The 22,168-nt window shown below is 38.5% G+C and overlaps 1 protein-coding gene across 19 annotated transcripts in view; it reads right to left on the bottom strand.

Annotated features, from left to right (window-relative positions):
* Positions 1-17,759: 17,759 nt before the first annotated feature.
* LOC108438832 (protocadherin gamma-A11-like) overlaps positions 17,760-22,168 on the bottom strand; it is a 159,182-nt gene continuing 154,773 nt past the window's right edge. For all 19 annotated transcript variants that reach the window (XM_037543011.1, XM_037543008.1, XM_037543014.1 and 16 more), the window contains one exon: positions 17,760-20,297. In XM_037543011.1, the coding sequence (XP_037398908.1) occupies positions 20,035-20,297 (263 nt within the window). In that variant the 3' untranslated portion in view covers positions 17,760-20,034. The remainder of the gene's footprint in view (positions 20,298-22,168) is intronic.

The following is a 22,168-nucleotide window of genomic DNA, read 5'->3' as shown; positions in this document are numbered from 1 at the left end:
AAATAAATAGATCTACACTAATATTTGCAGAAAATGCATATTTGAATGTATGACCTGTAGAGGATGTGTTACTCATTTTCACTCAACAGAACATAATTTGAGCAAGCAAGAGTGTTTAAACTTTTGCGTATGGATTTTAGGTTGAATGGACGAAGCATTTTTTCAGTGTAGGTCTGCTTAAATGTTTTCAGCTGTGAGACGCATTATCAACTGCTTACATCTCAACATTCTCTGTGTGAAATGTACATTCTGTCTAAAATGCAATGCCTGTTTAAAATGTGTTTATTTAAAATATACATGCCTTATTTGAATATTCAGTTAAAGCTCTACTTTGTAAGGTTTTTTGTTAAAATTGCAAAAAGTAGAATTACTAAAAATGAAGGGGGGGGGATCACACATTTTAACCAGAGAGTTCTCTAAATCCCCAGATCCTATAGAGTGGAGAGCTGGATACTACAGACATCTGTACATTTGAATAACCACACCCATGACAAATAGGAGCTGACAGTAGAAGCCCACTGTCTGTGACAGAAGGGATTTGTGAATGACTAACCAGTTTCCTGCTGCTTCTTATGTATTGGGGGTTTTATAGTAATTGAATGACGGAATCATGAGCTAATTTCATCAACCGCCCTCTATTCCAGGCACACACAGGAAAGCCTTCATGAGCAAGGCTTTAGAGTCCTGTTGTTCATTGTATCTGTTTGAGTCACTTCCGCAGAGGGAGGAGAGTGAATGAGTGAGAGGGGCAGTAAGAGAGTGGGTGTGAGGGTCAGATGAGTACAGATTTCCACACATTCTTATCTTACTATGCACACCCATGAGTCCTTATTCTCTTCTTTTCAACACATTTTCTTCAGGGTGATCTGGATAAACCTCATCTATCTAGTAAATGAACAGAAAACCTGTTGACCCAAAATGCACTTATAGAAGACAATGCAGGGGGATGATTGGTTGTTTGCAAGGCTTTGTCAGTCTGTACACTTTCACAACGTTATCGGCTCTATATAAACAGTGAATTGCCACAGCCTTTTTAAAATAAAAAAGTAACCAAAAAGTCTTTAATTTTATGGCAAATACTTTTAAAGAGCTTTTTATACATTTATCCATGACAGAATCCATATTTAATAGGTTGTGTGAATAGTTTGAGCTGAGAAGTATGAAATTCCAGAATTGAGAAGTCTCAGTTGTTATGAATGTAGCATTTTTGTCTATAGAATATCAACTGCGTGCTACAGATGGAAAAAATCAATTAGACCCTTTCAGCAGGCCTCTAGTGATCACTCCACTGGCAGAATGGGAATTGATATTTTGAATAAATATCCATCCATCCATCCATCCATCCATTTTCCAAGCCGCTTCTCCGTCAGGGTCGCGGGGGGATTTTGAATAAATATGATCAAGTAAATTAGATTTCCCTGTAATTCTGTTATCAGATTGACTCTCTGTGTGTGAAATGATTGACTGTGTGTTGAGCTACTTGTAGGCAATGAGGAGATGAAAGGGAGGGTGAAAACCCTTTACTGTAAAGCAATGCACAGCTCTCTAAAAAGACAACTGTGTTGTGATAAACAGCACAATGGTAGATAATACAAATTGTGTACAACTGCCAAAAAAAAGAAAAAAAAAATCAGCTTTTATAAATGTTGATGTGCTTGCTCACTAGCAAAGACGAAAATCCAGCTTGCTTCTGATTTTGTAAATGGCTACAGTGAAACAGGCTCAGATTAAAGCACTGCAGTATTTCTTTAATTTTGTGGAGAACTCGGAGTGGCAGTGCAACAAAAAAGTGAAAAGGTCTATAAATTCTTTATCGTGTCTGATTCTCTTCATGTGGAGCAGCTATGAATGTTAGCACCTCATATTCAAAGATAGACCCGTGTGTGCTTGTGTATGTGTGAATGTGTGTTCACACCATTACCCCAGATGCAACATCCATGTAAAAGATCTTAATGGCAGGCATTACCTCACCTTTTTGGGTTTGTTTCCATGGTTACTGTGACTGACAGAGACCCTGTTTCTTTCCTCTGTCTCTTTCTTCATGTTTTGATTCAAACCCCCTCACTTTACACACATATCTTGTGATTCATTGCTAAATATATCTCTGCCCCTTTAATATTCCCTCACTCTTTTCCAGGCTTTCTTTCTGTTCTGAACTTTTACATTACAGAAGAAAGGACAGATCAGCCCTAGCATTGGAGCACAGTGAAAGCTGGTCGGATTTCTGAAATAGTCCTTTGTAGCCTTTTCAAAGTAGATGTAAGGAGGGATGAGAAGAGTAAAAGAAAGGAAAGCAAGAACATAGATTTGATAGATGACCCTTTAGAGACGTGAGGGAATTTTACTGAATGTAAAATTCAGTAGCAAAAATTGTCTAAAAATCATTATAATGTGATGTAGTTTCCTTTATAAACCAGTCCCCTCCCAAAAGTAGCAGATAAACCTGGTTATAAGTGAGGAAAATAAAATACTTCACACTTTACGAGACACTCCATCTGTTATTTAAAGGCAGATGTGTTTGTTACTTTACTCTGCTAGTTTGCTAGTTATCAACCTAACAGATACGTGGTCACAGTGGTGGACAGTAACTAGGTAAATGTAATTTGTTACTGTACTTAAGTTTTTCATGCATCTGTACTTTACTGAAGTATTTCCATTTTGGCCGACTTTTTACTTTCACTACATTTTGCGAAATTTGTCATCCTTTTAGTTTATGTGTGTATAAAAATGTAACATGTCAAAACAAAAGCAGAGTGAATTAAGAGCATCAATCAGGGCTTAGCACACACTTAATTTTTAAGTTGTCTTGACCTGCTGGACATACCAACCCAATGCAAGCACACGGTTGAAAGTCAGTGAAGCAACATAACATTTTGGGAGTGTCTATTCAACATAAATGATGGAACTAACCCAACTTTATGTAGACAGATCACAATATAGAAATATGTACATACATGCAGTTGTGACTGCCATGTTTCTTTTTTCTGAATTTCTACAAACACTATTGTGTTTTATAGTAAATTTGTTTTCGTTAGTTTGTTTATAAACGGAGACCTACAGATTAAATATATTAAAGAAAGCTCATTTGTGAACCTGTGTTTAAAACAAGTTTTCATTAAATGTAAACTTGTAACTAAGTTACAAATAAATCTTAAACTGAAACTTTGCTTGTTAGTAAAAAATAATTTCAGAGCTACTCAGTTCTACCTAATGGAAATTGTTTGCCTTCAGTGTTTTGTGCTTATGATAATTTTGATAGTCATTAGTGTCAGACTAATTAATGACATTCTATTAAAATATCGGTGTTACAAGAGTGTCACCAGAGTATTTTCACATATAAATGACTTAAGCAGGAGTGTCGTTACATTACATTACATTACATTACATTTAGCAAACGCTTTTATCCAAAGTGACTTACAAATAATGTGGTACCTATATACAAACATATATAGACAAACATAGTCAGGCCTTAAAGGAGGCCAAAGGGTAATAGCGGGGTAGAGAAGGGAAGGAGGGCAAGAAGGAGATGAGGTTATACAAATGATAACAGGACATTAGTCAAAATTAATGTTTTAGTACTTTTACTTTCAATACTTAAGTACATTTGAAGGCAAATACTTTTGTACTTTTACTCAAGTCGAGGTCTAAAGGCAGGAACTTCTTTTATTGGAGTAATATTTTACTTACTTATTTTACTGAATATCTCTACTTTAACTCTACTTTAACTCTGATTTGTGTATTTCGTCCATCACTGCATGGTCGGCATGAACAACAAAGAGGAACAATGCACCCTATTCTAAACACAGAGTTATAACTAAAGTTTGGGAGGAGGGCCAAGCCTGAAGCTCCTTCTTCTCTCTGTCTAAAGTCCTCTGAATGTTCATCTTTACCTTCTGCTTCCTGTGATGGTTTTCATACCCATCTCCCTGTCCATCTCCTCCCTGTTCCTCAGTCCTTTCGCAATGTTTTCTATTTACCAGTTAGACCTATGGTCATGAGCTTTCTTCACAGGGAAGTCGGCAACACTCTATTTGACAGGGTGAGGAAGTCAGCCATTTAGGAGTAGCTCAAAATAGAGCAGCTACTCCTCTACACTGAGAGGAACAAGTTGAGGTGGTTCAGGCATCTCATTAGGGTGTCTCCTGGCCGCCTCTCATTGGAGGTTTACCAGGCACAGCTGACTGAGACAAGACCCCGAGGTCATTCCAGGACTCGCTTGAGGGAAAATATCTTCAAGTTGCCCTGGGGGCTGCTCGGGAAGCCTCAGAATGACCTGGAGGAATTTGCGTGGGACAGGGTTGTCTGGGCTTCTCTGCTTTCTCTATTGCAACGGCAACCCTAGCTGATTCAAGCGGCTTAGGAAGATGAAGAAGATCCCCATTCAGCCATCTAGTTTCAAGCAGAATACACCCAGAGCTCCAGTCTAAGTTCTCTGAGTTGTTTCTTGAACTGGCAACCTGATGTTTAAACCAACATATGTACAAAACAAATGTTCACAAAGTGTAAAGTTGGGTCCTGCAAAAAATGGTAATAAAATAATCAAATTGAATCAAATTTTGGTGAAGTTTGAGATTTCATTATGCATTGAATTGCTTCATAAAGATTCATAAGGTCAGAGATTTACACCTGTTTCATGTTTCAATGACTGCAAGCGTTGTGTAACAAAACGTACTGAAATGATCCTCATCCTCAATTCCAATGAAGTTGGGACGTTGTGTAAAACATAAATAAAAACAGAATACGATGATTTGCAAATCTTTTCCAAACTATATTCAATTGAGTACACTACAAAGACAAGCTATTTAGTGTTCAAATGGATAAACCTTATTGTTTTTTGCAAATATTCACTAATTTTGAATTTGATGCCTGCAACACGTTCCAAAGAAGTTGGCACAGGGGCAACAAAAGACTGGGAAAGTTGAGGAAAGTTGAGCCTGGGAAAGTTGAGGAATTTCATCATCGACAGTCCATAATATCAGCAAAAGATTCAGAGAATCTGGAGGAATCTCTGCAAGTAAGCGGCAAAGCAGAAAAGCAACATTGAATGCCTGTGACCTTCGATCCCTCAGGCGGAACTGCATTAAAAACCGACATCATTCTGTAATGGATATTACCACATGGGCTCAGGAACACTTCAGAAAACCACTGTCAGTGAACACAGTTCGTCGCTCCATCTACAAGTGCAAGTTAAAACTCTGCCATGCAAAGTGAAAGCCATATATCAACAACACCCAGAAACGCCGCCGGCTTCTCTGGGCCCGAGCTCATCTGAGATGGACTGACGCAAAGGGGAAAAGTGTCCTGTGGTCTGACGAGTCCACGTTTCAAATTGTTTTTGGAAATCATGGACGTTGTGTCCTCCAGGCCAAAGAGGAAAAGGATTGTCTGGATTGTTATCAGCGCAAAGTTCAAAAGCCAGCATCTCTGATGGTGTGGGGGTGTGTTAGTGTCCATGGCATGGGTAATGCTGAAAGGTACATACAGATTTTGGAGCAACATATGCTGCCATCCAAGCAACGTCATTTTCAGGGATGTCCCTGCTTATTTCAGCAAGACAATGCCAAGCCACATTCTGCACGTGTTACAACAGCATGGCTTTGTAGTAAAAGAGTGTGGGTACTAGACTGGCCTGCCTGCAGTCCAGACCTGTCTCCCATTGAAAATGTGTGGCGCATTGTGAAGTGCAAAATACGACAACAGAGACTGTTGAGCAAGTTGTACATCAAGCAAGAATGGGAAAGAATTCCACCTACAAAGCTTATTGAGTGTTGTTAAAAGGAAAGGTGATGTAACACAGTGATAAACATGCCCCTGTCCCAACTTCTTTGGAACGTGTTGCAGGCATCAGATTAAAAATGAGTGAATATTTGCAAAAAACAATAAAGTTTATCCATTTGAACATTAAATATCTTGTCTTTGTAGTGTATTCAATTGAATATAGGTTGAAAAGGATTTGCAAATCATTGTACAGTATTCTGTTTTTATTTCTGTTTTACACAAAGACCCAACTTCACTGGAATTTGGGTTGTAGAACCAAATTAAGCCACAACCTGAAACTGAATCCCAGAAAGACCAAGCTCCTTTACATCCCAGGTATTCATGTCTTCACCCTTTGGAAAACTTCCTGGTCATTCCATCTACAGAATTCAAAAGCTGTGGATGACCCGTCATGGTTCTTGGCTCCTACTGCAAACCTGACTCAGTCGTACATATTTCTCCTTGATAACATCCTAACCCTGTCTCTCTCAGGAATCACCTGGGTGCTTGTATAGTTCATTGTCATCAAAAGATTTGACTTCTCCATGCTATCAGGTTCTTGCAGGTGGTCCAGAATGCAGCACCTTGACATCTTGCAATAGCGCTTAGCCTTCCCTGGCTTACTGTAGTTCAGCACATCAGATTTAAAAACATGATGCTTGCATACAAAGCCGTCTGATGGTGATGGTCAAAACACAATCTGTACCTCACTCCCTTCAGCCTCAAGAAGAGCTTAGACTGATCTGCCATCATTCAGGTGCGTAGTAGAAAGGATCAAGACTTTTCTCTGTCCAGACACCCAGATGGTGAAACCAACTTCCCTTACAGTCTTCAAATGCTGACTGAAGTTCTAGTCTGGCACTTCATAAAATGTCTCATTGCTCTTGTAATAGCACTTCCAAAAATATTATTATGTTAACTTCTGTTGTAATGTTTTCATTCACCAATAAAGTTACCAGTTTGGAGATTAAAGATTTTATTCTGGCACTGACAAAATGTCAGTATGTGTTGTGAAAGCGACACTAAATCTGAAGCTTGTTTGTTCATTTATGTTTGCTATGAAGTTGGTATAGACACCATTTTTCCAACTGTGCAGAGACAGCCAGTGAGTGTAGGCTGAATGATGGTAATGAATGGGTTTGTGATGACTGGAAAAACAGTCAGGTTAATGACTGCAGTATTTATACACTGTGGAATACAGAGAGAAATGCTTCAGCACTGCACTGTCATCTCAACTGCACTGTCATCTCAAATGCACTGCCCTATTTTAACCAACCTCCATCCGCCTACAGAGTCTGTCTCTGTCTCTCTGTCTCTCTCTCTTTCTCTCTTTCTCTCTCTCTATCTCTCTCTCTCTCTCTCTCTCTCTCTCTCCCACTCTCACTCTCTCTCAATATCTCTCTCTCTCTCTCTGTCTCTCTCTCTCTCTCTCTCTCCCTCTCTCTCTCTCTCTCTCTCTCTCTCTCAGCATGGTAAAATTACACAGTGTTGTTCACTACAGCAACACATAGCCAAACCACATTCCCCATCCCAAACACATGAGCTTGGAAATTACTTGTCATAGTGGTATATGTAAGTTACTTAACATCAGTATCAAATTTGCACGATTGCCCTCTTACCTCACATGTAAGAGCTAAGACTGTCTAAGTCTTAAGTTTGCTTCTTTAGTTTTGCACTGGAGCTATGCGGCTAATATAGCTAACATGTAATGGAAGTTTATAGCCACCAATTATCATCATATAAACTGCATACATAACCTGCTTCAAATCATTTTGGGTTGTTAAATAATTTCAAATACACTTGTTTTTATGGTTTGAAAATTGACAAACATATGGATAAAATTTAGACTTTAATATGCCACAATTGTTTTTAGTTCTACAATTTATTTTTTTTTCTTCTTCATAATAGTATGTCATACAGCATCAGAAACCACAGCAAGAGAACTGTGGACAACAAACATGTTGGAGACAGAGACAGGGTTAATATGCCTGAGAAAAAGAGGGGGGCAAAAAGTGGGCCAAAGGTAGCCCTATTCAGAGCATTCTTCACTGTGACACTCTGGCAGGCTGGAGAACTATAAGTCCCCCTTACCACACACAGGCAACACTCACACTAACCTTCCGTTTCAATACAGTTTTTAACACGTCCTCACATCTTGGAAGTGAAGTCCAAAGTTACATAAGCAGCCGCTTGCAAGGCAAGAGAGGGGATGATAACTAGAGGATGATTGAACTGTGTAAATTTACTGTGTAAATATTTTTTTACATTTTTTATTTGTAGGATTGAAAATAGCCCAAGATTTATTTTTTTTTGGCCAGAAATGGAGTGTGAACGTTTTGGAAAATGTGTTTTTCACCTAACATTTTCATAGTCTGCTGTATTTGAGATTATGATCAAAATGTCAGTTTGGGGACAGGAAGTGTTGTTCATTACTATTTTAACTAAGTCAAGGAACATGCTTACTGACTCATTTTATATCTCATGAAATCTTTCTGAAACCTCTCAATAAAGAGCAGTGCTTCACAGGACATATCCTCTAGTTATCATCCTCTCTCTTGCCTTGCAAGCGGCTGTTTATGTAACTTTGGACTTCACTTCCAAAATGTGAGGACGTGTTAAAAACTGTATTGAAACGGAAGGTTAGTGTGAGTGGCTTTGTCATCGCTGTACCCATTAAATGTTGCTGTGTAATACTATTGCTTTTATGGATTTATGGCTGTAGCTGACAGTACAGATAAAAAAAATTGAATTTATTTCACTTTATTGCTAAAAGCACTTTGTGTAGGCTATAAGTACAATCCTCTGACCAATGTGTTTTTTCTCTTATGCAAGGTTCAATTTGCTGCTGACGGATTACAAATGTTGGCAATTATAAATTACAAATCTTACAACCCCAATTCCAATGAAGTTGGGACATTGGGTAAAACATAAATAAAAACAGAATACGATGATTTGCAAATTCTTTTGAACTTATATTCAACTTGAATACACTACAAAGACAAGATATTTGATGTTCAAGCAGGTAAACTTTATTGTTTTTGCAGATATTCACTCATTTTGAATTTGATGGGAACTGAGGACACTAATTGTTGAAGCTTTGTAGGTGGAATTCTTTCCCTTTCTTGCTTGATGTACAACCTCAGTTGCTCAACAGTCCGGGGTCTTCGTTGTCGTATTTTGCGCTTCATAATGCACCACACATTTTCAATGGGAGACAGGTCTGCACTGCAGGCAGGCCAGTCTAGTACCTGCACTCTTTTACTACGAAGCCACGCTGTTGTAACACGTGCAGAATGTGGCTTGGCATTGTCTTGCTGAAATAAGCAGGACGTCCCTGAAAAAGACGTTGCTTGGTTGGCAGCATATGTTGCTCCAAATCCTGTATGTACCTTTCAGCACTAATGGTGCCTTCACAGATGTGCATGTTACCCATGCCATGGGCACTAACACACCCCCACACCATCAGAGATGCTGGCTTTTGAACTTTGTGCTGATAACAATCCAGACAGTCCTTTTCCTCTTTGGCTCGGAGGACATGATGTCGATGATTTCCAAAAACAATTTGAAATGTGGACTCGTCAGACCACAGGACACTTTTCCACTTTGCGTCAGTCCATCTCAGATGAGCTCGGGCCCAGAGAAGCCAGCGGCGTTTCTGGGTGTTGTTCATATGTGGCTTTCACTTTGCATGGCAGAGTTTTAACTTGCAGTTGTAGATGAAGCGACGAGCTGTGTTCACTGACAGTGGTTTTCTGAAGTGTTCCTGAGCCCATGTGGTAATATCCGTTACAGAATGATGTCGGTTTTTAATGCAGCGCCGCCTGAGGGATCGAAGGTCACAGGCATTCAATGTTGGTTTTCTGCCTTGCCACTTACTTGCAGAGATTTCTCCAGATTCTCTGAATCTTTTTATGATATTATGGACTGTAGATGATGAAATCCCTAAGTTCCTTGTGATTGCACATTGAGAAACGTTGTTCTTAACATTAAATATCTTATCTTTGTAGTGTATTCAATTGAATATAGGTTGAAAAGGATTTGCAAATCATCGTATTCTGTTTTTATTTCTGTTTTACACAACATCTCAACTTCATTGGAATTGTGCTTGTAGGATGCTGTGATTATTTAACACCTTTTCTTTTAAAATTTTGCTGGAAATTCTGTCCATAAGTTATGCAAAGCATTGTGGAACATATTAATATGGTGGATAGTAATTGATTATCAACCGTTCTGATAATTCAAAACTGATGCGGGTAACCACTTCCAAACCAATGCATTATTTACATTTATTTATTATTGACACTCTGTTGAGAGGAATTTTCATATTCTGTGTGTTTTTGGAAGACTGCACATACCACACAGTATGAGCTGTCATCCCAATGTAGTCGATTTGGATTCATGTTTGTTGTGTCTTTGCCATGGTGATGTGACAGATATACTCTGTGCAGTTCAGGCCGCAGCGCTGGCTCTTCTACCAGTCTCCTCAGATGCTGCAGCCGAAGTGTCTGATGGCACATTCCCTCATTTTTTTCTCTTAACTGCAGCCATTTATCTGTGAAACATTACCCAGCTTGCTTTTAGAATAGTGTTGATCTGCTGTTACTGAGCATATAAGCATATGAGTTCCAACCTCTTCATTGTTGCTTTTTAAGAGAAATCACAATTTCTCATTCAAAAATGTCTTCTAATATCCAGCCTGATCATGAAACAATGAAATAATAATTCTTAGAAATCTGGGGAGTTTGAGAAGAACTTCTGGAATGTCGATGGGGCCTGATGGACTTCATACCTTGCTCTTATTAGACTTTCCATTCTGCAGTCCAACCTGAGGTCAGCAGGGAAATTCCATCATGTTCTGGAACACTGTGAATGTGTTGTATGTTTGATTGAGAATGTTTGAACATTGTGATGGAATGTGACTCTGAGGAACCTGAACACTACACCCAGACCTCATGAACACCTCTACAGACAGTAAAAAGAGCTGTTTCCTCTTGTGATATCAGAACTTGGGTGTGTGCTGCAGCCGAAAAAAGAAAAAAAAAGTGTGTGTATTGGCTATGAGTTACCACCCATCCAGGATTTTCCTGGACTGTACTTGATTTGGTTGTCAGGCCAAAAAATTCATTCTGTTCCTGGAAATATCCCAAAATCTTAGCAATTTCATATGTTAGCACTTCCAATGCAGTTCACACTGTTTCTTCTTATCCAGTGAAAGCATTTGTATAAGGAATGGGTTTGATTGGTTGATGTTAACCTTGACATGCAGACAATTGCTTCACAATTGTTTCAATGCTGGTGACATGTTCATTGCATGCTGTGAGTTGCTTGCAGCATAATTTCTGTGCAACACAATAGTTACAATTCAAAAGCAATGAAAGTAATATGCAACATGTGATTACTCCACGATTTAGTGAAATAAGCAGCTTATATTTTTGGTATGTCATTTTTGCTATATAAAGTCAACCATGAGGTGTAACTTATATGTTTGCAGGATTTTTATCATCTTCATATATTTCTTCCAGCTTCATATATTTCTCCATCTATCTATAGATATTTACTAAATATTTGAGGCTTTATGTGTTGTATGGTAAGCCTTTGAAAATTAATGCTGCAGTAGCCATTATGGTCAGTCAGGGGAGGGGTGGAAGGGGTGGTCTCCTTTTTAAAACATCCAATAAATAATCATCTGTTTTATTGTCCATTGTTTCAATGAATGTTTTTAAAGTGCATGGGGCAATATGATCACATGATGTCACTTCTGGTTTGCTATTTGATTGGCTTGCAACTGAGTTTCAAGTGAGTTGCAGGACACTTTATGTGACGCAACTCAAGCACAGTTTAGTTTTGTGTAGGTTTCAAGCAACTGCTTGCAGGAAGTTTTCATTGTGTAAGGCCAGCCTAAGTTTCGTGTACTTGTGCTGAGTTGCTCTCATTATGAGAACATGCTTCTGGGGTCTTAAATATATTTAACACCCACTCAAGCATTAATTCAAATAATATACTACTAGTTTTATCATTTTAACATATAATACAAACATTTCTCTCATTTGCTTTATTGTTTTTTTTCTAATTTTCGAAGCAGTCTTGCACATTCCATAACAGTGTTAGTTAGTGGAACACTACACACATTCCTCTTCTTCACACACAAAATTAATGTGCCAGAATGCAATTTTATATGCTGTCAAAAATGTGTATGCAGACAAATGAGTTTAAGATCAAAATAGAACGCCAACATTGAACATGATTTCCACTTTGTCCACAGGCACAAATTAAAGCTATTTATGTGTGTGGGGGTGGGGAAAATTGAGATTTGGAACAGTTTCCACTTTCTCCAATATCCAATTGAAAAATTCTGTGTGTGAGGAGACATTGGAGATCTTCTTTTGACGAGAGTGGCAGTAAAATGTAGATAATAATAATAATAATAATATGCTGGTGTAGAATGATATTTATAAACTGACTGGATATGCTGTTAATAATGATAAAATAATGAGACTATTGTAATGTTTTAGCATGCTGTGTGAAAACGTGAGTAGATGAGTGGAGTCAGTATCTCAGAATATCCCCAGCAGCTGCTCACAGAGCTCCACAACACCTGCCACCATGAACGCTGAAGTGTGGACAAGGCTTTTTCTCAGGGGTGCATGTCTAACAGGCTTTAGATTCACACTCAAATTCCTTCATTCTCTCTCTCTCTTTCTCTCTCTCTCTCTCTCTCTCTCTCTCTAGTTCACATTTCACACTTTCGGCTTAGTGAACTGAACATTCAGCACTGATGTGTGTGTAATGATTCTGTTGGAAATTGCTGCTGTTTTAGTAAAGCTGCTTCGATTGATGTGATGAAGTCCTTAATGCTTGTACAAAATGGAAAAAGTTCCATTCCTGGTGACTTTAAGAAGTCATATCTACAAATCTCAAGTGGTCATATTTAGAAATCTATTAAACCGTGAATAAGCTTATAAGTGGGTGCATTTATTTGCATTTGTTGGCAAAAACAGGTGTGTTATAAAGGGCTCTCTGTTCTTCTATGACATTGCTCCACTTTTGGTGCCTTTCAGTGGATTGTTTTAATGACGCACTTTTATAATGAAATTAATGTAAAGAACCTTTTTAAAGTTTGAAAGAACCTTTACATATTGCAAACCAGGAGTGCTCATTTCCAGTGCTGGAGGGCTGATATCCAACACTGTTTGGTGATCTCACAGCTCATACACACCTGACTCAACTCCTCTGTCAATTGCTAGGTTTAGTGAGTGTGTTTGTGTAGAACAACTACCAAACTGTGTAGGACACCAGCACCCTATCAGCACCCTAAGTTTGTCCTATTACCTCACATAGAAGCCAGAAACCAGTTAGGTACCTTTATTTTGAAGAGTGTCCATAGTGAAAATGAATTTTTAAACCTTGATTTTGGTCTGAAGATTCCAGGAAGATTTTTACATTCTTATTTTCTCTTCACTGTTTCTTGTTGTTCTCTTTAGTGAACTTTTGTTCTGTTGGATACTCTGGATACTCTTGCTGTGTGTTAAGTGGCCAGTCTCTAAGGTGGAAAAGACGTTTCCATGGTAACAACAGTTGTGATGATTTGTTCTGTTTCTGTACAGAGTGAAGGGAGCCAACAGTTCTCATAGCACTTTGATTATGTGTGTGTAACAGATGGACACCCCTCTTTTTTTCCTTCGTATCTCAACAAAAGAGTACTTGCCACCCAGACCATCCAGAGGCTATTTCCTTATATGAAAGGAAAAGAGGAGGCAAGCCTTTTTTTCCCTTAGGGGGTCTTTAGTCAGCGTCTGTTTTAAGCTATGGTCATTTCCTCTGATCTAGACTTAGCTAACCCTGCTTTTGACCCTATATCTCTGTGCTACTTTATGCCTTTGCCCTCTGACCTTTGCTTCTACAGCAGAGATGAGGAGATATAGTGTCGCTGCCCCAAAAAGAGTTTTTTTTCCAATTATTATTTTTTTTTGAAGAATTAACCCATAGCAATGTTTAAAATAAAATCTCTTTACATTAATTTGTCTCCTGTAAACATACTATTTTGGAGATTTTATATATATATATATATATATATATATATATATATATATATCTTGCTGCTGATGCAACAAAACCTCATATCAAACATTTTGCTGTTTTTCAGTTTTTGACAGAATTTGAAAACGCCTGTTACTTTTTACATTGTGTGTAAATTTTATGATGAATGGACCAAAGAACCAGCCCAAAAAGTCTTGATAAAAGTCTGGTTCCATTGACTTACATTAAAAGTAAAACATTTTTTTTCCTTCTCCTGTCAGGTTATCATGTTGGAGACACAAGGTCTTGTTCTGACAACAGTGGGTGATGCGGCAAAAATATAACTTGACAATGGTTTAATATAAAATCAGCTACTTGTTACTGTGTAATTACTGTACATCATCTTTTTATGACACACACAGTGGTTGAGTGTTCTAGAAGTACTGATAGTACTCATGCTGTACTCCAAAAAGCATATCCCAGCATAATCTGTTACAATAATCAGAATTGATCATCATTTTACCCACCTCTAGAGTACATTGCAATGTTTCTAGGATATATTTGCTGTTTCAGATCTGTTCCTCAATAGTGGTAAAGCTGCCTCATCTGTATTCTAAACTCACAGCTGAGAAAACACGCAGATAGTTTGGCAGACGAAGCCAGGAAAGAGCCTTTGAGAGAGCGAGATTGAGAGAGGCAGAGAGAGAGAAAGAATGAAAACAGCCATGAAAGGGAACACTGTGTCAGCTAGCCTAGTTTCTCTCTCTCTTTTGATGAGAGCTGAGCATGCATAACTTTGTCTCTAAGAGTTAGCCTAGTTAGCGTAGCTGCCCCATGCTTTCAGACAAGCAGGCAGATCATGCATACAGTCAGGCTGTCATTAAGCGAATCCTTCTGAGGGACAATGCACATGTAAGCATAGTTAAGCCTCGACTGTCCAGTTTAGTTTAGGATCCTCAAAACAGAAGTGACATCTATTACAAGGTAAACATTTTTGGTCTTTCACAGTGGATGTCCTTGAGGACAAAATGACCACCATTTTTGGCGCATAATGTACACAGAATTGCCAGTTTATTAGGTATACCTTGTACCCTCCCTTGTACCTACACTCATTGGCCACACTCATTTTTATCAGAGACACATACCATATAGGTACACATTTACTGAGTGTGGTCCTCTTATTGTTGCCCCCATTTAGCCCTTTTTTAGAAAAGTGACAATCATAGGACCACTGCTGACCAGATTGTTTGGGTGATGGACCATTCTCATCACTGCAGTGACACTGACATGGTAGTGGCATGTTAGAGTGGTTTGCACAAGTATATCAGACATACCAGCACTGCTGGAGTTTTTACACGTCAGTGCTAGTTGGAGAATTGTCTGTTAACCAAAAATATCCAGCTAAGAGTAGACCGGTGGCTGAAACTGACCACTGATGAAGGGCTAGAGGATAACTAGCACAAATTATGCTTGGGAAACTTGAGCTACAGTCTCTAACTGTGCACATATAAGAAGGATAGTAATAGAAGACATGTTCAGACATTAAATAATCAGGATACAGTTATAGAAGAAAGACAGTAAAACTATGCTTGTAATTGTGATGAGGCAGAATTATATTAAAACCACTCTTACAGAGTTTTCCTCTTGCCTGTGTCCATCTGTACAAATCAGATCCAAGTCAAGCTAAATTTAACTTCTGTTATATGATAAATTTCTCTATTCTTCTACAGACTCCTTTGCTGCTATTCAGTGGGGATGATATAGGTCTTTACTCTAGCTGGAACAGTGTAAATTAGATTAAAACCAGGCTGTATCTCACAAATTTTTATATTTTAATATTTTTAATTTCTTTTAATTATTTGAGTTCGAAAAGACAAGTAATACAAAAGTAGTGGAAAGTAATCTGAATGTGTTACTTTGACATAGTAAACCCTTGGATTAGGTTACAACATCAGTAAGTGATGAGGACCAGTAAGTTCTACCACAGAGGGCCAGAGTCCAGCACAGTTTGTCCATTTGCCTGCTCAGGTATGGCAACCAAACCTGGTAATTTACTAAATCAGGATGAATCAGGTGTGCTGGAGCAGAAAAATCACCAAACTGTGCAGGAATCCAGCCCTCCAGGGCTAGAGGTCCCAACGTCTGCTCTATTGGCACAAACATTAAAGTAACCATCCCAACCCTGCCGACAAAGCAGGCAGATTTTTTTCCCTTTATTAAAGTTTCTCCCAAAGTGGCCAGTAAGTGAACACCTATTAAATACCAGATGCCAGTGAGTGAACACCTCTTAAATAACTAAGACTCTTTGTTGGGTCCAGTCTTCCATTACTTGCTCAGTCAGTGTGGATTGTTTTTGATGTAAGTGCTGACTAATAAACCTTTGCATGCAATAATCTTGGGAATTTATGAAAGCTTGGAGTCCTGTATCCTGAGGCTGACCCTGCCACCTTGCACTGAAGCACTTTGGGCTGTGGTGATGTTGTTTTGGGACTCAGACTATCTAGGGTAGTGACATACTGCTGTGTCTGATTGTGCTGTACCAGTTCATTTTGAAGGGAATGCTGAATGTGGTAAAGGCTATAATTCATTCTGAAGTATTACTTGAATACCACACTGTACATTTATTTAACAACAGCTAGTGTGCCCTGATCACCCAGCTAGTGTGCCCTCACTTCTTTGAGTAAATAGAACACTGAGAATGACGTTCGACTCCATTTAAGGGATTTAAATTTCCAGCTGTTCTCTGCATCCAAGAAGATGCTTCAAATACACACTGTTCTTAATATTTTATAGCTTGTTTTAAACTCAAATGGGCCGCTTGTGAAGTCATCCATGTTCTGGGTGATCATGAAAAATGCAAATGTCAAAACTTTTCAGCTAGCACTGCAAAAAGACCTGTGCGAAATCTTCTTTTTAAAGTAGTTATAGGGGAATTCCACCATTAAGGTATAAACTGTCATCTAGACTTGCTTCTAGAAAATGACCAGTGAGCCTACACAAGTTTTCGTATGTTATGTTGATAAAAGTAATATTAGCAAATCCACTATTGTGTACTATTTTGCCCTACATCATCCACATGTACATGTCTGCCATTAATTGATTTAAAACTGTACATTTCAGTCCAAAAACAAACATTTGCTAAAACTATAGAGAAACAGGCAATACATGCATAATAATTCCATGTAATAACTTTCTGTGAGGGAGCTTTGAGAGGCGTTAAACTCTTTAGATGTCTGATTCTCATCACCAACACTGTGAACAATTTTAGCTTAGTAAGTTTCTCTAGAACAGAACGCTTGTCATCAAACCACTCTGAATGACTTTGGTTACATCTTAACCATTGAACTATGCATACATTTGGAAAAATCAGTGGATTTACCCTTTAAATATGACACATTTGAAATTACGAAAGTGAACAGGTAATATCATTTTTAAAGCAATCACTGTGTTTAGCCTTTGTGTGGTGTTCATGTTTTTGTTACTCAGTGGTCTGGTGGACCCACCACATTATTGTTTATTGTTTTTTTTCAATCATCAATACAGCCATAACAATTTATGTGAAAATACCAGATACCTTAGTAACTATAGCCAGTCAGCAGCCTGTCCATGTTGTGCACCCTAAACCACAAATAGAAACACACACTAACAGCAGGCCATGTAGGAAGAGAACAGAGTGAAGGGTTACAGCACCTCCACACTTTTATTCCCCATGGGTTCACCCCAACACCACATGTATAACAAATGTACAGGGAGTATTCAGTGTGAAGTCATTGAAAATGTGTTATTTTATCATTTTCACAGAAAATGAGTTTACCAATGTTGGTAAACATTGAAAATATGTAACACACACCAGATACCACACAAGCGTTAGATGTAGCATTGGCATTGGAAATAGAAGCATTAGAAGTATCTGTAATATATCACAGAGTAAAAATAGTGATATATCACTAAATGAGTATGAATAAAGGTCAGAAGGCAGCAAAGGATTAATGATTTCATAACCTTTTATTTGAAATGTCAGTGTTCAAGAGAAAATAAAACAGCAATATAAATATTAGCATATAAAATAAGTGTAACACTGAGGAGAAAGGGCTCTTAGCGTTTAAGAAAGATGTTACAGCTGGGCACAGAGCATTACGGCATCGGCAGACATACACACACACACACACACATATATAATATTTATATTTGTTTCTTCATACAGACATTAAGAAGCAGCCTAGCACATATGCACAATAGAAATCACAAAGGAAAAGAAAGGAAAGGTTATAGACAGTTAGGAGGTGTGTTACTTTTGTGTCTATTTATTTAAGGGTGATCAATCAGACAGGAAGAGCAGGAGAGAAAAAAAAGAACACAAAAATATATGCAAAAACGTCACAAGTTTCTAGACTATGCGTGTGTCGCTTTCTTCTGTTAAAAGTTACTCTGTTTATTTACAGTAGAGTTAGCTGGCCTTCATGTGCTATATTACTACTTCTGCATCACATATTTCCAAGAACATTTTGTGATTTATTTATTTATTTATTTTATCTATTTTTCTCATTTTACTAAAAAACAAAAGCAATGCAACACATTCCAGTAGTAAGCCTGTGTTCCAAGCTCAGGATCTGAAATCTTATTGGATGCATTTTTTTTTTACATGATCCCAACTTACTTTGTATATTGGCTGATAACTATTTACAACAAGTTCTCTCACCAATGAGTGGAAGGATGGAATAAAATGCTGAAAGGAGGAGGGAAAATTCATCTGATTAGAGCCATGGAGACTTGAGATGTTTATGAATGTCATCTCTGCCCTCCTGAGTAGTATTTTCTCATCTATGTTACCATGAACTAAAATCTGTGGTCGGTCAGTGTTGGATCACTGAGTTTGGAATCGTTTATTGATTATGAACAACATCCACTTATTGATTACAAACAAACAGCTCTTCAACACTTCACGGTGACAGCGCAACATACTTCCAGCTTCAATCAAGCAAGCTTGTACAGGTTTGATGTCTTTGAAAGATCTAAATGAGATATTATGGATTATCAGGCAGCTGGTAATGATACAGTTCCTCTGTTACAGTACATGTATCGGCTCTGGACACATAGCACGCCAAAAGGCTAGAAGTCATGCACTGAAATGGTAAAAACATTTTTAAATAATCTGGGCAATGCTGGAAGAGCACATCATAACTTGCTGGCCAAGCAGCAAGATAAGCTCATAAACTGAAAAATAAACACACACAAAAAAAATCATTTAGAAAATATCATTATAACCTCCTTCAAATAGAGGTGGAGTTGATAACCTTCAGGGGTTCTTCTCTGTCACGCAATGCATAGTTACACTTTACTTTATAGGATGTTTGGCAAAAAAAACTGCATCAAGGAAAAAGTATTACCTGTATTATACCTCATACTTTTTTATATTTTTATGAACTCCAACAGTGGCAGCCTAGGCACAGCAAAAAAACCATTCATAATCTGAAAAAAAAAATGATTTGAGGGAAAAAAAAAAATCAGAACACAAAAGTGATATTTTACACAAAAAAAAAAAAAAAAAAAAAAAACACCAAACAGTAACACCTTTTTGGGTAAGGCTAGGAAATGCATGGGATAAAAAAAAAAATCCAAGGAAATTGTCACCAATATAGTCATTACTACCATAGTCATATAGTCATTGTCAAAGTGATGATCACCACAGGTTACCCCCCTCCCTCCGAGTGAAATAGTACAAGATCACCATCACAGAGTAATGTTATATACCTCAATGACTTATATGCAAAAAATACTCTTTCAAAACAACAGCAACAAAATAAAACAAAGATAAAATGGTTTCTGAGTTCACTCATCCAACCTCAGGAACATTCAGCAAGACAAGAGGAAGGAACAAGTCTAAAGGAACCTTAATCTCTACTTAAAAAGTATTATACATGTTCAGCCACATTATAATGTGAGAAAGGTAATGCATGGATTGAAATGGATGGTGGAGGTGCACATCCACCAGAGTTGAGAAAGAAAGAAAGAAAGAAAAAAAAAAAAAAAAAAAAAAACAGAGGCCGGTGCACATTGATACACTCCCCCGTTCAGTCTTATACTCCTTAAAGACATCCAGAAAAGCTCAGTGCACCAAAGCTCACCCTCATCTCTGAAGAAGCAAGATTAAGCCATATTCTTCCCCTAATCCAAGTCCCTCTCCATCCACCTCTCTACCTTCCCTCAGGCTTTCACCTATGTCTCACTACCTCTTTCAACATCTCACTGTTACTGCTCTCTCTACTTCTTCTCCTTCTTGGTGGACTTCTTCTTGCTGGCAGGTGTCTGGGCCGCCTTGGGTGGCTCAGGCTGGGCTCCGGAGGCCTGTGGAGGGGGCAGGGCTTGCTGGGGCTGCTGGGGGTTGGCGGTGAGTGTGGCTGTGCTGCCGGGGATGTAGACGTTCTGCCGGTAGTCAGGCACGTGCTGCAGGGTGAACTGCGGGCTGTAGCGAGTGCTCAAACCCATGGTACCAGGGCCCAGTGTGTTGGTGGCCTCACTCACTTCTGCAAGGAAAGAAAGGTAGATATGAGGCATCTTATTTTCACCTGAAAGTTCACTGGAGAACATACTTATGACAACAGAGCCTGTTGTAGGGCTTGGTATTGAGATCCAATACTTTTATGGCACCAAATTTACTTTGAAACTAATACAGCTTTTAAAAAGTAATTCATCACCAATTTTAAATACCTAAGTATTCAGTGAGCCAATAATCATGCTTGCCTGCTTGCTCCATCAAGACTGATGACTGACTGTCTAAATTACATGTTATTAATGACATTACTTGATTAATGTGCAATACATTTCTCGTTTAAGCCACATCCATTTCCAGTTCATAGAACAAAAAAAATTGCTGTTCAGGAATCAGTGTCAAAGTCTAGGTAATGGTATCAGTACTAAAACCTATTTAAATATCTCCTGGTCCTAGTCTCTTACACCAAAAGCTTGCTGCATGTGTTAATCTAGGATTGCATATCATGCTGGCTACACTTCTTTGTCAAATAAGACAATGACAACGGCGTTCCTCCACTGAGACTCTGCGGCACCTGATCACAGTCCAGATCACTAAAGTTAAATTTTATTAATAAAGGAGTCAAACTTATCTGTGGATTGCTTTAGGTTTAAGAATGCTTCAATTAGCCAAAAAGGATTGACTAATCATTGGCAACATTGATGAAAAAGAGGATGTGTCAACGCAATGTTTAGGTAAAAACAAAAGCCACGTTCTATAGCTGTAATGCTGTATAACTGAGGTCTTCAACTTATGACCTGATGTTAAGTTTCTGGTCCAAGATTTTGTAAATCACTGGTAGGTTTGACAATCAGTTGAAAATCAGTTACATCAACAATTTAATTAACAGAAATCTCAAAATTCAGGTACTGAGTTTCAGCATCTGCGCTTCTGTTCTTGTGATCGCTGTTCAAAAATGTTTAACTTTCCAGGAGAAAACATGTCCGTTCATACATATTTCCAAATACTTCTGGAGCATGCCCGTTGGTCCATTCATCATGAATGTGGTACATCATTTGATTTTTGGATGGCAATAAAATGACATGATCCTTCTTACAGATTGCAGTAGGCTACAGGAAACATTGGGGCAGTATGGCTTCCATTGTTTCACTGGACTATAAATGAAGAAATCACTCATCATACAGATAGAGATTTGAATGCCTGGGGACACTATAATGTGGCACAGTGAGAGGCAATGGCAAAAGGCAGAATTATTTGATTACCTGATTAATCACATAATGGTCTTTAATCATCTAAATAACTGTTAGTGGAAGCCTCACAGAACTGTTTATTTGGAGAGTGCAGTGGAGGAGACAGGTGTGTGTGTGTGTGTGTGTGTGTGTGTGTGTGTGTGTGTGTGTGTGTGTGTGTGTGTGTGTGTGTGTGTGTGAAGGAAGGAATCCACTGGAAAATGTCCAGTGCTGTAAATATATGTAAAACCCATGGGAGGTTATTACAAATCACCGCTTTGACGAAAAATGCATGTGTGTGTGTTTGAGAACACTCAGTTCTGTGGGGTGTTCATCTGGTTCTACTCTCTGAGCTGTTAGTGTCAGTATGATGTAGTGGTTGGCTCATAACTCACTCTTCCCCTTTTAACCATCCCCCAATCTGCACCACTTTCAGCTACGCTCACAGCGCACATGGTAATGGCAGCTAATCTACCCTGAAAGCTGCAAAACAACTCAAAAGAGCTGTTCTCATCCTCTCACACACAGTTAGGCTGATGTACATGCTAAGACTTATATACTGCTAGTTGCGAGATGGGTGTGAGATGCATGAACCAGTGTCTGTCAGAGTGCCGCCACTCATTTCTTCCCAGATAGGTGGCTAGCCAAGCCATAGAAAATGGTTGTTAAACTTCAC

Source organism: Pygocentrus nattereri, chromosome 11, assembly GCF_015220715.1.
Source record: "Pygocentrus nattereri isolate fPygNat1 chromosome 11, fPygNat1.pri, whole genome shotgun sequence".
Lineage (NCBI taxonomy): Eukaryota > Metazoa > Chordata > Actinopteri > Characiformes > Serrasalmidae > Pygocentrus > Pygocentrus nattereri.
The sequence above is the reverse complement of the archived record's forward strand: the minus strand, read 5'-3'. Positions and strand labels throughout refer to the sequence as shown.